Source organism: Notamacropus eugenii, chromosome 7, assembly GCF_028372415.1.
Source record: "Notamacropus eugenii isolate mMacEug1 chromosome 7, mMacEug1.pri_v2, whole genome shotgun sequence".
Classification (NCBI taxonomy): Eukaryota; Metazoa; Chordata; class Mammalia; order Diprotodontia; family Macropodidae; genus Notamacropus; species Notamacropus eugenii.
Window position 1 is genome coordinate 60693811 of NC_092878.1, and position 20103 is coordinate 60713913.

At 40.3% G+C, this 20103-nt stretch overlaps 1 protein-coding gene and 1 long non-coding RNA gene across 2 annotated transcripts in view; one reads left to right on the plus strand and one right to left on the minus strand.

Moving 5' to 3' along the window:
• Positions 1 to 1405, minus strand: part of LOC140514244 (uncharacterized) — a 98421-nt gene extending 97016 nt beyond the window's left edge. The window contains exon 1 of the long non-coding RNA XR_011970483.1: positions 1319 to 1405. This is a non-coding gene — a long non-coding RNA (uncharacterized lncRNA). The remainder of the gene's footprint in view (positions 1 to 1318) is intronic.
• Positions 1258 to 19593, plus strand: CIPC (CLOCK interacting pacemaker). The gene is made up of 4 exons (XM_072624389.1): positions 1258 to 1575; positions 8876 to 9064; positions 10584 to 10753; positions 15803 to 19593. Exons 2-4 carry the CDS (start codon positions 8929 to 8931, stop codon positions 16706 to 16708), a joined length of 1212 nt encoding a protein of 403 aa, XP_072480490.1. The 5' UTR covers positions 1258 to 1575; positions 8876 to 8928; the 3' UTR covers positions 16709 to 19593.
• The last annotated feature ends 510 nt before the right edge of the window (positions 19594 to 20103 follow it).

Genomic DNA, 20103 nt, shown 5'->3' on the forward strand with positions numbered 1-20103 from the left:
CCCAGAGTGACACAGCTAGTAGGTGTCTGAGATCAAATTTGAACTCAAGAAGATGTCTTTCTGAATTCGGCACCAACGCTATGTCCCCCGGCCACCCGGCTTTCTCCAAAGCTTCACTCAATTCTCCTGGAAGCCTATTTTGATTTCTCCTAGGGGCTGATGTTCTTCAGAAAATTACTTTGTATCTATTTTACATCAGTAAGAGGCAACTTATTGTAGCCAACCTGGTTTCAGGCTGATACATTGGCTGCATGTCCCTCGGCATAACATCTAACCTCTCAGGGCTCTAAGTATACATTTCCACACACATAATATATATATATCGGTATATATGTATATACATACACACATATATGAATTTGTGTATACACGCAGGTACGCACGTATATATCCATACACATACATTATGTGCACGTATATACACACGTATACACACACACGTAAATATAAAGTTGTCAACCTGCAGCCAGGGAGAGAACTTCCTCACCAGGGAGTTACCCATATCAAGGTAATTACATGTTAGAACCCTGTTTTGCATTAAAATCTCCACCCACTCGTCCAGTCCAGGAGCCGTTTCGCTTCAGGGCACCCAGCAGGCACTTCATGCTTGTAGGAATGACCTGAGAGAAGTAGGAGCCTCCCTCCATAAACCACTTCCCCTTCCCCCCAGCCCTTCTCACAGACTCACGAAGGGTGAGCTCGGCGAAGTAAATACATTCCTTCACCTCGAGCACCCTCCGGAGCTGCCCTAGTTTCCTGCCACCAGCGTCGGTGCCGACCTAAAGGGCGGGGGGCCGTCCTGGGTCCCCTGGGCCGGCTGCACCTCGCTTCCACAGGCTGAAGGCTCTCCAAAGAGCTGGCGACATTTCAGCTTTCGGGAGCGGCTGCATTTTTAACTCGTGGCAATTTAAATAAGGTATCTCCCAAACTAGTCTCCGCCCCATTCCGCAGAATATGCGGAATGCCGGGCAACACTCCAACCTTTCAAAGACCCCTACATTTTCCCCACACGCTCCTCAGGCTCTCCTCAGCTTCTCTCACTTAAGATCCGCCTTACAAAATGGCGGTAAAGGCGCACTGCGCACGCGCAGTCCACAGGCGCGCCCCGCCCGGGCCGCGATCCTTTGACCATAGAGATGTCCGCCTAGCCGGAAACTGAATCTCCAATAGAAAGGCGCCGCCTCGCACGTGCGTAGACCTTCCCCCGCGTCCCACCACTCAGCGATCTGCTTGCAGGGGGGAGGCGGGGCCGTGTCCAGTGCGGCAGCCGTTTCCGGTGGAGGAGGCCCGGGTGGGAGGGGGAAGGAGAGACACTTACCAAGGGCCCCTTCTAGGAGACCGGATGTGTCTTAATGGCTCCTATGGTTGTCCTGCTGGGTCACGTGTCTAGTGAAGGTCCTCCCGGAGCTGGAGGGGAGGGAAAAGGGGCGGGAGGGGGAGGCAGAGGAAAAACACTCTCGCCTAAGATTACGACAGCGACGATGATGGGGGTTGTCATGGTGCCTCGGGGTCTGGCTCGCGCATGCGCCATCTGACAGCCTGTGTTTGGTCCTGGAGTAGCGACCCCTGCCCCAGGTGAGAGGGAGCGGAGAAGGCCCCCCAGGGCTGGAAGGGAAAGGGCCCAAGCCGGGGAAAGTGGGGAAAGCCACCGGACCCAGGCGTGGACAATGATAGGATCGAGAAGGGTGGGTGGGGGGCCAAGAAAGAAAGATTCAGAGACCTGGGATTTGGGATCCAATCCCGACCCGTGTGACCTTGGGCAAGTCACTTAACTTCCCGGGACCTCGGTACACCTGTAGAATGAAGGCGTCTGTGTGAAGGATCGATAAGATCCCTTTGTGCTTACAGTCCTGTAAAAAGTTAAGGAGGTAGGGGAGGGCAAGGTGTAGTAGGGGAGAGAAGGAAAGGCCAAGGAGGACTGGAGGTCGGGGTCACCATAAGCCGACATTTACGGAGCGCTTTACCTACAGGACTTGGTTTGATTGTTGCAACAACCCTGCCAGGTAGTCATTCCCTACACACGAGGAGAGACATGTGAGACTGGCATTATCATACACACGGGGAACATGAGGCTCGGGACTCAGGGACGATAGGGGACTTTTTGCTTCGCCCTAGTCCTTGATCCAAAGCCAGCGCTTTTTCTACTAGTGTAGGATGCTGAAAGAGAGGAGAGCAGGTAAAGAGCAGAAGGGGAAGGGAAGTTGGGGAGGGTGAGGTGTTGAGATAGGCAGGAGAAGAGGAGAGAATGGGGAAAGTCAGGCGAAGAGAGTCGAGATGACGGGAGAATGAAGGAATGGAAAGGTGGAGAATGAAGGAATGGAAAGGTGGAAGATGGAGGAGATTGAGATGCAGAGGAGGGGGGTGGATGGGGCAGAAATGGAATGAAGGGAAGGGGGGGTAGGTGAGGTGGAAAGTCTGGTAAGACGGTGAAAGGAGAGGAGGAGGGAACATGTGCAGGAAGCTTGGAAGATAGTGGGGAAGGAGAGATGTGTGTGTACGTGTGGGGGATACCTTGACAAATCCAGCAGAGTACAAAGCTTACCCCTGAGTAGAGGACAGGAGAATATTTAAAAGGCTTCTGGTGGATGAAGAGGTATTATTGAGAATGGAGAAAAGGGAGTGGCAGCATTGATAGGGTAGAAGTGAATGAACCGGAGAGAGATTGAAATAAGGAGACTGGGTCTTTTGGGTGAGAAGGAATCCGGCAATCCTGTTTGGTGCTTGGGGTGCAGGTTTGAGAAAGCCTACTTGTTGTTCAAGACACCCTTGCAAGTAGGTGTTGTTTGGGTGTTTGCCCTAGGTTGGTAACTTGCCAGTCACAGTACAGCACCCAAGGTTTGGCCCTGTTCTGCCCTGCTGAGCTGACAGGCTGGTAGATGCTGATTTGCACAGATGTAATGTGGGCTGATGGGAATGGGTAGGTGGTCATTGTTGCTGAAATACTTTTTGTAGCAGATGGGGAATTGAGGCAGAGTTCTGTCTTCCATCCTCTTTTCTGAAGGAGCCAGTAAAGTGAAATGATGAACTGTACCAAACCTAGAAAATTGTGTGGAGTAAAGTGTATCATCCCAAAGATGGAATAGGGATGGATCTGGCAGTGACATTGCAGGGGAATAAAAATGGATGTGAAAGGGAATATAATGTTAGAAATTTAGGCACTTTCTCCCTTCTATTAGAATACTGTAATATTGATCTATTAATTATGCCTTAGGAAATTCAAGATGGAGAATAAATTTAGAATACTTTACTGTTCTAGTTATATTCTATGCTTTTATTTGTAAAGAGTTGTATTTTATCCTGTGTATTCTGCTATGCTCATTTCTTAACCTCTGTTTCATATAGACACTTAAAAAAATAAATTCAGTTCTTAAGGAAAGACTTCAAGAAAAGTTTAGCAAACTGAAAAATATTACAGACTAATTCCACTTATACTTGGTTTTCTTTCTTTCTTTTTTAACTGCCCCAGGTTCATAGGGGATCACTTCTTTAGCTGATTAGGGCTTTGAAGGCACAGATAAGCATTTTCGTATTAGCATAATTTCTGTTCCACATCGTTTTAATTTGCCTGGTTAGTTTGCCTCACCCAGTGTGTGTATACTGTGGTGAGCTAGTGGATCTGAGTAAGAAAGACCTGACTTCAAATCCTGTTTCAGATACTAGCAAAGCAAATCACTTAACCTCTATGCCTCAGATTTCTAATCTATAAAATGACTCCATGGACTCTAAAATCCCTTTCAGCTCTCAGTTTATGATACTGTGACTAACACCCTGATTTTCACCTCACCAAGTGAATTACTTTCCGGTTCAGGGGTGGAGAACCTGTGGCCTTGAGGCCACATGTGACCTTCAGTCAAAGGGCCACACTTGAGGACCTAGAGGGCTACATGTGGCCTTGAGGCTGCAGGTTCCCTACCCCTGTTCTAGTTTCTGTCTTGGGAGAGGGCAGATTATATCTTTAGGGCCTAAAGTTGATCAAATCTGGCAATAATCTTATTTGTCCTTTATTCAGATATGTAGAACCTTTGATTATGAAACATCAAGGGCCTTTGAATTACTGACAAGTCAGCAGAAGTATTAATAAAAGCTTCAGGAGGACAATGGACTGGAAATGAATTTTTATTACTTTGTTGATAAAACAGTCATTAATAGTTATAAGACATAGTTTAGAAATTGCAATATGGGATTCTTGTTAATGGATTTGAATGGATGTGTACATTGTTAATAGAAAAAACATAATGCAAATTATTTATTGTTGGTTTTCCCTTTTGTGTGATCTTTGTACTCTGGGGACCCTCAAGAACTGTTACATTTATATCAAGAAAAGTCCTAATAAATGCCTGTTGTGGCAGCTTTTTTGGTTAAGTTCAAATTCAAATAAAGTCCTAGAAAGATAGTCCTAACACCTTTCATAGCAGGACTTTACATGTCTACAAAGTAATTATAGCCACTGTCAGCCTGTGCCAGAAATGAACAGATGACTTAGAGGCAAAGAGTTGAGCAATGAATTCTCAATCTCTAGTTTGCCAATAGCCATTTAAATTTGCACTTAATTTAGAAAGGAGAAAAGCAACGCAACTACTTTAGGTTTTGATATTTTGCCATTTTGTATAGCTCTCAGTCTGATGTCATTGATAAATGCCATCAATCTAACTGTTCTCTCTCCTGTTGAGTGCCTCATATGATTCTATTTATTAATGAAGTCTTTTGTTCAGTGGTTCATTTTTGTCATCATCACCACTCGTTGAAAGGAAAAGAAAAAAAATAGAGGTATATTGTAGCCCTTCAGTCTTGTCTCACTTGAGCCTTGTTGGGACATTAAAGATTTCTGTTCTCCAGAAAAAGAACTTTACATTAAAGGTTTACATAAAAAAATTCCTCTGTTTACCATGCTAAAATATATTTTGTATTTTTTTTATTTCTGACCACCACAGATGTCCCAGTGCAGCTAGGTGGTGCAGTGAATAGAGCACTGGGTTTGAAATCAGCAAGACCCATCTTTCTGAGTTCAAATCCAACCTGAGACACTTAGTAGCTGTTTGACCCTGAGTAAGTCACTTAACCCTGTTTGCCTTAGTTTTCTCATCTATAAAATGAGCTGGAGAAGGAAATGGCAAACCACTCTAGTATCTTTGCTAAGAAAACCCCAAACGGGGGTCACCAAATGTATCGGACATAACTGAGATTATTGAACAAAACACAATGACAAAAAAGCACATATTGTATACACATGGAGGTGTAGTGAAAAGAATGCTGGCTCTAGAGGCAGAAAACATGGGTTCACATCTCCCTTAAAGAGGCTTCTTGATATCTGCTTGGTAAGGTGGATTTAGTGCTAGACTTTGAGTCAGGGATGCTCAAGGGTCAGATTCTCACTGAGACAGTATTTACATATTTACCAGCCCAGTGACCCTGGGCAAGTCATTTAATGCTTCTTTGCTTCATTTTCCTCAGCTGCAGTTATGAGAATAGCTAGCATGCATATAGTGCTTTATGGTTTGCAAAACACTTTCTAGGTATTAACTGAGTTGGTTTCCATAACAACTCTGGGCGGTAACTGCCATTATCCTCATTTTACTTATGAGAAAACTGTGGTACTAGGAGTTAAGTGACTTGCCCAGGGTATCTGGGGCAGAATTTGAAATCATCCCTTCCTAATATCTAAGTCCTGCATTCTATCCACAGTACTCCCTAGTTGCCCTTCTGTAAAATGGGTGGCTTCTAAAGTCTGTTCCAGCTCCAGATCTAGTATCTTAGGATCTGGAAATCTATCTATGGTCCTTTTACTTCTCTCCAATTCTACAATCAGGTTTCCTCTGCCCCTTTTGTATGTGGCAGAATGAAATCTAGGTTGTGAGTCTGTACAGTAGTAACTGATTTTTTAAAACCCTTTATTAAAAGAGCTATGTTAACTTTGTTCACTCAGACAATACATTGTTAGTAAGATAAGAAACTTCATATTAATTTCTTTACAAAATAGGAGTAAGAACTGCTTTCCTAATTTCAATTCTTCATTTTCATCCTTGTATTAGTGTGAACAACCATCCCTGGGTCACATCTACTTCCATTTTGAAGAGGTCTGCAATTAATTTCCTAACAACAACAATGTTCTGTTCAAGAAAATTAAAATGTGTACTTTGTTGCATTTCACACGAAAAGCCCCTGATTTAATTAGAGATACAATTATACATTTTAGCCCACTGTTTTATCTGGGTTATCCGAACTGTCAAACTTTATATCCAGTACAGAGACATTACATTTTTCACAGTTTGATGCAAGAAATATTTCCATTTTTTCTCTTTTATGCACGTAGAAATAAATGAGTAAACTGTCTAGGGGTTCTTGGTGTTTGGAAATGAATTGTGTAAAGTCTATATCCTTAAATCAACTGAATGTTTCACTAAATAACTATACTTGTATTCTAATGTGGAATTTGTTCTCATTCAGACTGGCTGAGCTCCCCGATGTCCTCTACTCCAGTCAGTAAGGAGTTGGGCAAGTTTTTAAAACCTTTAATTTCAATTTTAATTTTAGTTTGGGTCCTTCCCTGTCTATTTATTAGTTGTTTACATTTGCCAGAAGTTCTTGGTATTGCTGCCGTAATATCTGTGCATTTGCACTGGCCATCCCCCATGCCTGGAATGCTCTGTGAGGCTTCATATCATCTGCCTCATAAAATATATTCTTTCCTTCAAGATTTGGTTCAAGCACTCCTTTCTCCATGAAGCCTTTTGCAATCCTCCAGTTGCTAGTGACTGATTCTCCCAACTGCTACACTCAGTTTTGGAGCAGACCTAATAATTTACAATATACAATCAGTTGATCATTGGTCTAGTAAAAAAAAAAACCAATTTTTATTAGTTTGAGAAGGCTTATTGTTTAAACAATAATTGTCTCCTGTGGATGTAATGTGAGTAATGTCTGGACATTTAAGAAGACAAGAAAGTGAAAGTGTTAAACCTGATGAAAGAAATATCCATAAATCTTATAAAGTCATAAATAGATTATTTATTTAAAATATCACAAGGATTTGGGGTACTCAGACTCAGTTTGTTTGTTACTTTTTTTTCCTTAAGCATTGCTCTAGCTAAGCACTTTAGGTTTTATTTTTGCTTTTTTTTATGTTTCTTAGTGCCAACCTCGTAGTACCCATTTAGTGTTTTCTTTGCTGATTCTAAAAGGGCCTTTTTGAAAGAGCTAAATCTGAAGTAGTCTCAGCTTTCAGGGGACTGTCATTTGTGTGACCCATTTCAGCATTTAACAATTTGACTTTTGTTCTAGTCTTTGCCATTGACTAGCTATGTGACCTTGGCCACATCCCTTAACTTTTCTGAGGTCCAGTTTTTTTTTTACCTGAAAAACAGAGTTTATAATCCACATCTTGCCTACTCCTTAGGATTGTCATGAAATGATTGTGTGAAAGCATTTTGTAAACCACAAAGTGCTATGCAAATAAGGATGTTACTATTAATTTCCTGTTCATCAACTTACCCTGATCACCCCAAAGCTTTTATCTTTTGTGAGAGTTCACAAAACTTTTCTTAGGACTTATTAAGCAAGCACTCTGCTCTGTACCCCACACCCTCCTCCCACCTAATACTCTCTCTTTGAGTGCCTTTCTAGAAACTTTTATGTCCCAGGCTTGTAGGGGGTCCCTGCCTTTGACACCCATCAGACACACCTGAGCAATAATCCATATGATCAACCCTTTAGTAAAACATCTTGAACAACCAGGAGTGATGGAGAGTTAGTGAAGCAACTACATATGTCAAGTCTGGAAGCAACTTTTCCACTAGGGCTAAGCCATTCCTCATTGCCTCTTCCCTCTCTTCTTTCTGCCTAAAACCCCTAAACCTTAGTCCAGCAACCAGATGCTCCTTTACCTTCCCCCTCCCATTCTAGGACTTAGGTCTTCTTTGTACAAGTTAGATCTGTTCCATAATAAAGTCCTGTTTCGTTATACCTTACTGACCTATTTGAATCTTTTGTGAAAACTACCTTTAAGCCTAAAAACTGCCAGAATTTACTGGAATGTCTTTACCTTTGGGGTAGTGTGAAAGTAGTTTGGACAAAGTACTGACAGATTGCATAACATGACAAAACAGGAAAATGATAAATGTTGGAGAAGATCTGGGAAAGTGGGAGCACTGATTCATCATTGGTGGAACTGTGAGCTGATCCAGCCATTCTGGAGAGCAATTTGGAACCATGCTCAAAGGGCTATAAAAATATACATACCCTTTGACCCAGCAATACCACTTCTAGGACTGTATCCTAAAGAGATCATAAAAATGGGAAAAGAAGCCACATGTACAAAAATATTTATAGCAGCTCTTTTTGTGGTGGCCAACAACTGGAAATTGAGGGAACGCCCATCAGTTGGGGAATGACTGAACAAGCTATGGTATATGAACGTAATGGAATATTACTGTGCAAAGTACTGAGACAGTGGTAATATTAAGGGAAAGTCTGGACACTATGGAAGTCATCTAGGCTAGACTTTGAGACCCTAATTTTTGCACTGTGAAGTAGGACCTGATTCAAAAACATCCATTTCATTTCAGAAATAAAAGTAAATGATAAATTGTTATCTCTTCTGAAAAGTCCAGTAAAATATTTCTTTGTTAAAGACATTCAGAGCTTTCAACTGAGTGTGCTTCAACTTGGAAATGAATCTAAAATCTACATATTTGAAAGTTCGGGGCGGGGGGGCATTAGTCTACCAATACATTGTTTTTGTTCACTGAGGCTTGTGAAAAGACATACCAAAAGCTGGAAGGGGTTAGTTTCTGTTGTATGAGTGATCTGCTCTTCACCATTTAAGTTGCTTTCTTCAGCTCCTAAGGATTAATGACTTCTTATTTAATTGTTATCATAGGGTTGTCCAGATGGAAAGAGTGTTGATGAGTGTGCTTCCCGCACAGTGAGAGTATGGAGAGAAAAGACCCGCCCAGAAGTAGCCCAAGGAGGCTATTGGCTAAACTTGGCAAAGTAATGGAAAGAAAACAAATGGCTCATCACTTCAGTATGGCAGCTGCTGAGTCAGATAAGGACTCTGGATTTTCAGGTTAAAAATACTTTTAGTTATATTTTACCCATTATAGGAGGAAGCTAGGTGACCCAGTGGATAGAGTGCCAGATCTGGAGTCAGGAAAACTCATCTTCCTGAGTTCAGATCTGTCCTCAGACACTTATTAGCTGTGTGACCCTGGACAAGTCACTTAACCTTGTTTGCTTCAGTTTCCTCATGTGTAAAATGAGCTGGAGAAAGAAATGGCAAACCACTCTAGTATCTGTGCTAAGAAAACCCCAAACTCAGACACAACTGAAAACAACTCAACAACTAACTACCCATTCATTATAACCATAAGAGTTTGTTTTCAAAATCTACTCTGCTCAGTAACTTGATAAATATCTAAACTCTAAAATAGTTTTTCTGATGTCACACAGTAACATTACATTCAGAGCAGCTGCTGACAATGTCAGGAGGATGGGACATCTAGTTATAGCCTGATCTCTGAGCTTTAAACCAAATGCTTCCCACTGTCACAGGGAAAAATATTTCAGTACTCTGTTGTTTCAGCTGTTTTCTCCACACGAATAGTTTTATCAGACTGCAAAAAAACACTTTGCTCATTGTTAATCGTTAACAATTAAGGAATCGGCTCAGTAGGATTACTGTGTGATGAGTTAAAATAACTTGTCTGCCAGAAATTAATTTTAGAACAATCAACGTATTGTTTGTTCTTAATCTGTTTTTCATCATCTTAATAGTTCTTGGTGTGTTCTATGGGGATTTTGATGATAGATAGACATGTAAAAATTTTTTATTGTTTTTCCCATATTTCACAGAAGAAAACAGTGTAGAAGGGGGCAGAAGCATATAGAATAGTTTTTGTTACTGCCTGGTTAAATTTTATATATACATATATATATGCACATATATGTCATATATGCTTATATATTTAAAACAGCAGAATTTCAGAGTTTCTTCTATGAGAATTTCATATGACATATTCTTCTTGTTCTTTTGCTATATTGAAAGGTTTATTTTTGTTGCCTGTTGTTAATAATAAAAAATTATTTTAAAGGTCAAAATATTGACAAAGCTTTGGATACTGCTATATAACTCCAGTTAACATGGACTGAGGATAATTTTCATTGTCTCTTCAGTTTTTTTACATTTTATATTAGGTATATAGATCATCTTATTAGGGTCCTAAATAGAACAGGCATAAAGGACATGCAAATTTTCCACATAGTTCTTAAACCTAAGCTTCAAAGGACTAATTTCATGTATAGGAAATCTCTTGTTGAGACTTTCATTGAGGTTCAGTTTGTGTTCCTTCAGATGAGAAGGATTTAAATATGAATCCCTGTCCAGAAGGATCTGGTTGGAATTCCCCAACTCATTTCAACGACTGCCACATAGCCATTAAGTAGCATTCATTTTAGTATGAACCCCTCATCAACAAAACCCAGTGACCATTGAGTAAGACACAATAAGCTAGCATTCTAAGGTAGAAGGGAAGTTGTCCAGTGGTCACAGCCTCAATTAACTACTTTTCTGACTTTCTGGGTATCAGATGGAAGTTCAGAGTGCTTAAGCTCTGCAGAGCAAATGGACTCAGAGGATATGCTGAACACCTTGGGCTGGCATGGAGAAGATGGGCACCGACAGAACTCCACAATAGCAAGTAATACTTTTCCAGCGCTGTCTTCCATGGTTGTCATGAAGAATGTGTTGGTCAAACAGGTAAGGATCACTGAAGAAAAATGTCTCTGAAAGTCTACATGTTAAAAGTCTGCACTTTCTGTCTTTAAAAGATGCTTTATTCTTCTGATTTGGCCACTTGGAGTCAGGTATATAAATGATACCTTTACTTTTTTTCCTAGGGGATTTAAAAAATGTATATATATATACATAGTCACATTCTTTGAAGGCCTTTTTTCTTCCTATCTTCTATCCTCTGGTTGAAGGAAGGTTTTAGGAACATGTCAGAAAAGAATAGACTAGTGCTGAAATTCTCTATTAGGGTGAAAATGGTAATCTTCCATTCACTGACATGGCTAAAAATGATGATTATGAGAACTTTAGCATAGAAGTCCCATGAACATATTTGGCAGTATTTTAATTACATACAAAGAAATCTCTTCTGCAATGCAGCCCTTCAAGATAAGCAATTCTTTGGCTGTTTGACATTCGTGGGTAAAAGTTTAGGAGGGAAAACTAAGAACAATCTAGAGTAGATTTGAAACTAAGGAGGAAACTCAGGGAAATAGAATATAGTAATTTGTTGTTTCAGGATGAGAAGTGTCCTCCATGTTTATTGATGTTACATCCTAAGTCTTCTTTATTTTAGAGTGTTCCATTACCAGTTACTCGGTCAATTCAGTATTTCTTAGTTTGGCAAATACGAAAAGGTAATGTATAAAGTCAGTCTGGTTACATTTAGATATCTATTTGACTGTCAAGGGATAGAAGGCAAAAAGAACGTGAAAAAGGTGAGACAGGAGAAGTGATTTAGAAGATTTGGGTTGCTCTAGAATTTCATCTTTAGAATTTGGAAATTTGTATGAACAGTTTAAAGAGTCACTCACTGCTTAGACACAAAGGGAAGGGAAGATTATGCTTATTAGGACACTCAAAAGGTGCGGGTTCAAGAGCACTCATTCACATTTATTTGACAGATGAACTCTTTTGTTTATATGTAGTCTTGACCAGATTTGACAGCAGTTGTGGTGCTAAGAAATATGTAAATTTGTCCTTTAATTATGGCATAATTATACACATCACATAATAATCAAGTAACCATGAAGGAAAAGATGACCCAAGTTTATAATTTAAGCAGAGCTGTAGAATTATGAACCTATTTGTGAATAGAAAAAGCTGAGGAACAGCAAATGCTCAAGCCCAGAAATCATTTAAGGAAAGAGCTTTTTACCCTTCCCTGACTCTACTGTCAGAAAAGTATGACTCTTACAGTGGTGATGGCCATCCTTGCTTGAGGAGCGTGTCTTAGAAGAAAAAATTACTTTGAATAACTGACTTTTTTGCACCTTAGTTTCATGGTCAAAAGAACATGGCTTCAATTTCACAAGAAAGATTGGCATTATAACTACTGCCTAGTTCTTCCCAGGAGAACATATTGATTTCTAACAGGGAAACCTAGTGGCATTCTAGTGAGTTATGAAAAGGGACATTGTTCAGGAGATTACCTGTCAGCTGCTAATGCAATCCTCAGTGAGAAAATGAAAAGCAAGATCAAAGGTAGTAAATAAAACCTAATTTAAAAGTCCTTGAATCATTAGTCCTATCCCTTTACTGGCTTTTATTTGTTTGTATTTCTTTTTCTTCCTACCTTTTCTCTGGACCCCTTGCTTCTCTTTCTTTGTGTGTGGTTATAGCTTCTCTTTGTTGCAGGCCAGGCTTGGAGCTGTAGAAAATTGATGATGATCCAGGGTTGTGTTCTGAATGTGCTTTTCCAGCAGTGCAGCATTCTTCATGAATATGATTGGCTAGAAAGGCTGCTGGAGTAGAAAATGCTCGGGAGTGGCATGAACTGAGAACTAATTTTAAGTAGCTCACATTGCTAAGTGGGTTTTTTTTTTTGAGAACCTTTCATGTGATAGGTAGTAAAGCATATTGTTTCAGTTTTATAATCATCTTATTTTGAGTGTTGTTGGATAATATGTGCTGGCTTTGCTGCAATACTTAATGTATTTTTATTTTGCTCTTTTGTTCTAGTCTGATTCATTGGTTAGCTGTTACCTTGACAAAGTCATTTCAGGGGGGCTCAGTTTCCTCATTTGTAAAAATAAGAGAGTTTGGTTACATAGTTATCTTAAGTTCTTGTCTAGCTGACAAATTATGTGATGCTAGGGCTCTGATGATTTTGCATATATAATAACTAAGCTAGATGGCCTTTAGGGCAATGGACATAGTATATTATGCTAAAGCATACCAGTGAAACATTCTTGTAAAAAAATGTTAAGTTGGGGGAGGGGCATTCTAAAGCTGTAGTACTGGAATACAGTGAAGCAATCAACTATTTACTTTATAAATCTCCCCTTTATTCTGGCTCACCCTTATAATATGGAGCTGAATTAGGAAAAGGCTGAAGTTGTACTTTCTTGTGAGCTATACTAGTCATTTCACTCCTCTGGTTCATCCCTAGTCTAAAATTTCCCTGGAGATTCAAGTCTAGTCTTTGTTTAGTTTTGAGACATCTATCCTGTGTGTCTGTCTTACAGAACAGGCTCAAATATCAGAATTAAATGTTTTTCTGTGGTTATATTTTATAGTAGGGTGACTTTGAGTTGACTTAGACCTTTATAAGATCCCTTTGAGGATCCCCTTCAAAACTGGGCTGGACCAGCCCTCAGAAGTTAGGGTATAACACTATCTGAATCAGTGCTTCAAAGATTTATATATGAGAGATAAGTCACCGAGTACTTCATGTCTCTCAAGTTTCATTGTCTTAAAACTAGAGAACAGTCATCTGCTACAAACTTCACCCAACTTGAGAATAAAATTCATAGAAGTTTGAGGAAATGGGTTCTGTTTGTAAATGAAAGTATACTTTGCAACAAACTTAAATGCAACAAATATTTAAGTTCTTACTATGCACAAAATACTGTTTTGTGATATGTTGACATGTTGACAAAGAAGCAGGATGCAAGGTAGGGAGTGAAGGAAACAAATAAGAGAACACTAATGTTTGGATGGATGAGGCTTAAAGAGGAAATGTCACCCAGTATTATGTCCATTGCTCTGATGACTCTTTGACTTAATTTTTAGGTCAACAAAGTCATGTTAGCCCTACGAGCTGATCCTTGAAGGAAGATAAAGAGTCCAAAAGACAGCTGGGGAAGGAGTATGTTCTAGGCATGGGAGAAGGTTTGTGTAAATACATGGAGGCAGGAGATGGCATCAGGTTCAAAGTCTATTGAACAGAGTCTAATTTGGCTAGAATTTGGAGTGTGTAAAGGAGAGTGACACAAATAATAGTACTAAGAAAGATAGAAAGGGAGGAAGGAAATACTTATTTGTGAAGTGCCTGCCGTGTTCCAGATGCTGTTAAGTGCTTCATGTATGTTATCTCATTTGATCCTCACAACCTACAGAGATAGGTGCAATTATGGTCCCCATTTTACGGCTGAAAAACTGAAGCAGGCAGGAGTTAGGTGGTTTGCCCAGGGTTACCCAACTAGTAAGTGTCTAAGTTCTGAGCTCAGATCTTCCTGACTCAAGGTCCAGTGCCACCTAGCTGCCTGCCAGTTAAGTTGTAACCAGGTTGTAGAGGACATTAAATGTCAGACTGGGGAGTTTATATTTTATCCCAGAGGCAGTAGAGAGCTCCTGAAGGTTTTTTAAAGCAAGGAAGTGCCATGATCATACCTAGAAGATTATGTTGGCAGCTGTATAAAAGATGGATTAGAAAGGGGGAGGGGGAGATGTCTCAGGGACACTGATTGGGTAGCTATTCTAGTAATCCACTTGAAAGATAATGAGGGTCAGAACTGTGATGGTGGCAGCCTGCAGAGATTTTGTGGAGATGGAACAGACAGAACTTGCCAGAATGACTGGCTATGACTGCCAGAGAAGGAAGACACTGAGGTTACACAACTGGGTGACTTAGGAGCTTAGTGGGTCTCTAAATAGGAAAATTGAGGAGAGAGGTATCTTCACATTCAGTTTTTAATTTGTGAGACTTGAGTTGCAGACAGTGAAGATGTCCTTCAAAGTCTGTGATATATAACTGGAATTTAAGAGAGAGATTAAAGCTGAATTCATAGATTTGGAAGTTATGTGTGTAGAGGTGACAATCGGAACCCATGGGAATGGATGGGACAAGCAAGTGAGAGAACTTGGAGAAGGGATGAAGGGCAGCAAGAGCTTTAGGGGAACATTACACTCACACTTAAGGAGCTGGAGAGAGCTGATGATCCAGGAAAGGAAAACTCCTTATCACACATGCTAAGAAAGGAGCCAGAGAATCTGACTTCAATCTTGGCCCTTGCAGAACCTTGGGCAAGCCACGTAATCTTTCTTGGACTCAGTTTCCTCAACTATAAACTGAGAGGGTTGAAGTAGATGACCTCCCAGGTCTCTTCCAGCTCATAAGAATGTGATACTATGATCCTGAGGAGAGAATATATAGGAAAAGAGAATGGGCAGCAGGGTCAGAAAGATTGGGAGTGGAGAGGGGAATACGGACTGAGACAAAGCCGTCAGACTGAGCAGTTCAGAGATCTTTGGGGACCTGTAAGAGTGAAGTTTCAGTAGGGTGGGGAAGGGGTTGAGGACTGTGTGGTGATAAGGAAGTGGAGGCAGTAAATTTAGATGGCACTTTCTAGGTGTTAACAATAGAGAGGAGGAAGTATAGGATGATACCAAGAGCCTGTATTTCATGTGCTGACATCACATGTTAATTTGATGTCAGAAATTGTATCATAATTTGTTATCACCTTAGCTATGACCCTAATTATACAATGACTGTAGCTACTGACAACTAAGTGACACCTTTGGAATAAAAATGTTTGTTCTCCTGTTAGAAAAGGTGTTAAAATGAAATAGCTTTTCATTATTTCATAGAGTTTGTAGTCAGAAACACAGAGATTTTGAAAGGGGTTTCAGATCATGACTGTGATGTGGTCTGGATTTGTTATGTATGGAATGGAAACGCTGTTTGTGGGGTTTAGGTAGACGTATGAACCCTTCTGTCAGTTCTAATTAATGCTTTGTGAATCTTATCATTGTGTAAATTGTGGCAATGGAGTTCTTTTCCTTCTTTCTTTTCAGGGTAGAAATTCTTCCCATCTTCAGTCTTGGACTGTCCAGCCCTCTTTTGAAGTGATTCCAGCTCAACCACAGCTAGTATTCCTTCATCCATCTGTGCCATCTCCTGTTAGTCCATACCCTGCTGGCGAGAAGAAAAATGACTCCAGAAACTACTTGCCCATTCTAAACTCTTACACCAAAATAGCTCCACATCCAGGCAAGAGGGGTCTTGCCCTCAATCCAGAGGAAAGAGGAGAAATTGGTCTGCAGAAACGAGTCTGTACAGAGAGACACAGGACAAGTTTGTCTTCCACTGGGCCAACCAAGACAAATATTTTGCCATCTAATCCTTCTACTCCAGTGTTGTCACCCAACACAAAACTTGCTGAAGACTCAGTTCAGCAGAGTTTGTCATCTTTGGTGGTGAGTAAAAGTCTACAGACTGTTCCTGGTAGTCCTGCAGTGTCCAGTAGCCATATGGCTAAAGCTCCACATTTGACCTTTGCTTCGCTTGATAGCCCCCTTGGCTCATCTGATAGCACTTTGCATGGGTTAGAGAGTCCTATGCCACTTTCAGCATTATCTGCTCCTTATGGCCACCCTGGAGCAGGAGATCAGCTCTGCCGCCCTCCAGAAACCTTCCCTGAGCAGCGGCAGAACAAGCACAGGCGCTTCCGGAACACCCTGGTCATCTTGCACAGGTCTGGGTTGTTGGAGATCACTTTGAAAACCAAGGAATTGATTCGTCAGAATCAGGCCACTCAGGTTGAACTGGACAGGCTGAAAGAACAAACCGAGCTCTTGATGGAGGCCACAAAAAGCAGCGCTCCTCAGGCTTGGGCCAGATTACAGGCATCTTTAGCATCTGGGTCCAGTCCAACAGGAGGTCACTTTGAGGCATTATCCACTTATACAAACATAGCATAGGAGGCGTATTTTGCCATCATTTGAGTGATTCTAGTGCTTCTTACTGATATTTGCTTCTGTCCCCGAAAGCTTCTAGAGAAGCTTCATTTTTGTTTTAAAGTTGAAGAACATGCTTAAAGGCTCACTTGTGAGAGCCCCTGCCATTAACTGGCTCTTATTGCTAACCTGTGCACTGTGCCCATGTTATTATGTCACACTTCAATGGGAACCTCAGCTTGGAGCTGTCTCTGGACCCTGCATAAATCAGGTGGTAGGAATAAAAGACACATGCAGTGGGATAGGAGAGACTGTTGTCCTGAACTCTCCTAGCAGTGACCTACTCATTGTCCCATTCATTAAGCAGGCTTACAAGATGCATAGGCATGGGAAAGAACACATACTTACACACACACACACACACACACACACACACACACACTCACACACACACTCTCACACTCACACACTCACACAAACTGGGTCTTGTGACATCTGTAAGACTGGAGAGTAGGGAACTCAAAGGGTTCTAATGGATCTTTGCTTACTTGTCTTAGTCACATCTAAAAATAAGTGGAGGTGTGTCTACATTATTGCTGCATTCCACAGATAGAATGCCACTTGGTCTAAACCTGAAATTCCTTTGGTGCAAGTTTGGCATAATGTGCAAAGCAGCCTAATCACTTAAGATTTAATTTTCTTTAACTGGAGAATTGAGGTGAAAGTGTAATAGCATTAGACTGACATTAGCTAAAGATTTTTACATACAAACCAGATTGCTTTACATCAGGGCTTTACACCTGGGCAAAATAATTTAAGATTTCTGAAGTATATACTAGATTACATAACATCTAGAATCCTCTAATAAGAACACACACAGCAGTGTTGTTTTTTGATTGGTAGCCTGAGAAAGTTACCAAGAACTTGTATTCTTTTGTTTGTATCTGTATAGTTCAGGTGGCTGTGCTTTTATTCCTCTTCAGCTGTGAGATAACTGAGTCTTAAAAATTTGAGTCTTAAAAATTCTATGTAAATTTGAGGGAATCCCCAAAGTGAAGTTTACCCTGTACTTCCTTCACTCTCCTGAAGGTCTGAGGGAAATTAAGGAGAGACCTTTTAGGGGGCATCTCTTGAATTCCACAAAATTCTTCTGAGATTGTGAGCTTCTCTTCAGGCTTATCATTTTCCCCTCAAATTCTAAAATTTGCATTGGCTTCCAGTATTAGAGAGGTACTGATGATATCCTACCATCTTCCATCATCTGTTTGAGATTGCTGAATCTGCCCTAGAGACTTAGGTCACCAATCCAAGCTTGTATGGAAAGGAAGAATATGATCAGATTTCCTAGACTTGACAGAAGCATGATGCTTTTCTGTTGGAGTAGAAAGGTAAAATAAGTTTTTAGGTGATAAAAGTCTTAGGCTCAGAAAACCTTTTAATGCTTTGATTTAAATATCTCACTATCTTGAATTCCATCTTTGTGTGTAGGAAAGAATTTCCATTATGCAGATAATAGAAAAATTCTCAGAGACTTCAAATTTCTGACAAGAAATTCTTGGAGTTTAAGCAAACTGAGGATAATCCTCTTTATCTTAAAGGAAAAAAATTATAGGAATAACTCTAACATAATAGAAAATTTCATACTTGGGTCACAGGAAAAGGAGTCAGACCTCCCCCCTTCTTTTTTGGTATTTAGAAATTAGGATTTTGAAACAGTTGATTTCAAAAGAATTGTACAACATAGACATTAAAAATTCTTATTACACTTATCTAGGCTTGCCTCTAATCAGTGCAGAATTTTTACCTGCCTTGTGTTTTCTGGAGGAAGTTAAATCAAGAGCAAGTTATGGCACTTGTCCTTTGAAGATCTTCTCCTGGCTCAACTTGCTTACTTCCTCTGAATCTGTTTGCATGGTACTAGAGCAGTGGCACACTGTGCACCCTGCTAAGAAGCTTCCTTTTGGCAAATAAATTTGGCATTGAAGCTATAGAGCCAGGTGCATTCCGGAACAGCCTGGACACCACTTATGAGCCTTACTGTTTGGCAAAACTGAAAACACTTACTGGGAACCAAATTTATTTCATCAGAAAAATCCTCTGTGGAGCTGTAAGCTTGTATATTTTCCAGACTAAGGTTTGCATTTTGCTTAGTATTACAGCAAAAGATGATGAAACCTGTCATTGATCCTTCCTACTAAATAGAAGTCAGAAACAGATATGATTCAGGACTGTCTTTATATTCTAGATGTCTCAGAGCTGGAAGCCTTGTTAAGATTTTGTACAGCATAGGTTTTTCTCTCTTTAATTAAACTGTAAGTAGCTAGATCTGAATGGAGAATCTAGGCTTGGGAAGGTGAAGGGAGATGCATTGAGGCCAATCTGCATGTGAGAAAATGATTCTTGGACTGATCAGGAAGATATCTGCTCCATTGGTTGGACAAGGCTGTAAGTAGCATTGATCTTGCAACTGCATAATTGGGTCTAATATATGAAAGAGCAAATATTTTCTGTGAGTGATGTCAGTCGTGGCATAGATCTTGTCCCAAAGGTGCCTGAGATGTATTTTCGGCCCATAGAATTTTAGCTATTACTATGAACAATATGGAAATGCCTCTAGAAAAAAAATGGTGTTGGATTAAATTGATTGTGAAAATGGAGTCAATGAAGTTTGTAATCACTAACATTTTTGTTGCTTTTTTCCCTAATTGTAGTATTGATGTATGACTCTCCTCCCCTCCCAATTTCATGCTACCTATAGCCAGGACATAACTGCTGTGCATCCATTAATATGCACGGCCAGCTGTGAATTCTGTAAGGGAGAAATGTCTTTTGGGAGAAGGATGCAATTTTGCAGAGATTGACTTGACTGTGAAATTTGAAAGAGAAATAAAAGTCACTTACTTGAAAAATGTTTGGTCTTTTTGCTCTTTAACTTTGGAGACAAAACATTTATGATTTGGGGGCAGGGCAGTGAACAGGTATTTTATATTGTATTCTCCCTAGAACACTTAGTACAATATATTACTTTGCTCCTAGAGTTTGAGAAAATGTTGACTGACATCCTTAGTAACTGAGTTAATTTCATGCCTCAAATGGCATTACTTTTTAAAATTTTAAACTGGACCTGTGATTTGATCAATTTGGGGAATTGTTTGGTGTAGAAACTTCCTCATATTGATGCAAATTGGTAATCTACCCATAAGTGATCACTGATAGTTTTCGGTTAAGTAACTTGCCCATGTCTCACAACTAATGTGAACCTATGTCGTCTAGATTGATGCCAAGACCAGACCTCTCACCATGCCGTGCTTCCTTTCACTCATGTCTATTTTTTTCTTCCCTCTTTTTTTGAAGAGAAAACTAATGTAGAGTTAGAGACTGAAGGTATGTATGCGCAAATTCGTCAGGCTTAGAAGTTT

What these genes read in the sequence shown, in the direction of transcription:
- CIPC (XM_072624389.1), top strand. Translation starts at nt 8,929, where the DNA reads ATGGAGAGAAAAGACCCGCCCAGAAGTAGCCCAAGGAGGCTATTGGCT. An exon ending in TAAGGACTCTGGATTTTCAG is followed by an intron (nt 9,065 to 10,583) that starts GTTAAAAATACT and finishes TCTGGGTATCAG; the next exon opens with ATGGAAGTTCAGAGTGCTTA. An exon ending in AGAATGTGTTGGTCAAACAG is followed by an intron (nt 10,754 to 15,802) that starts GTAAGGATCACT and finishes CTTTCTTTTCAG; the next exon opens with GGTAGAAATTCTTCCCATCT.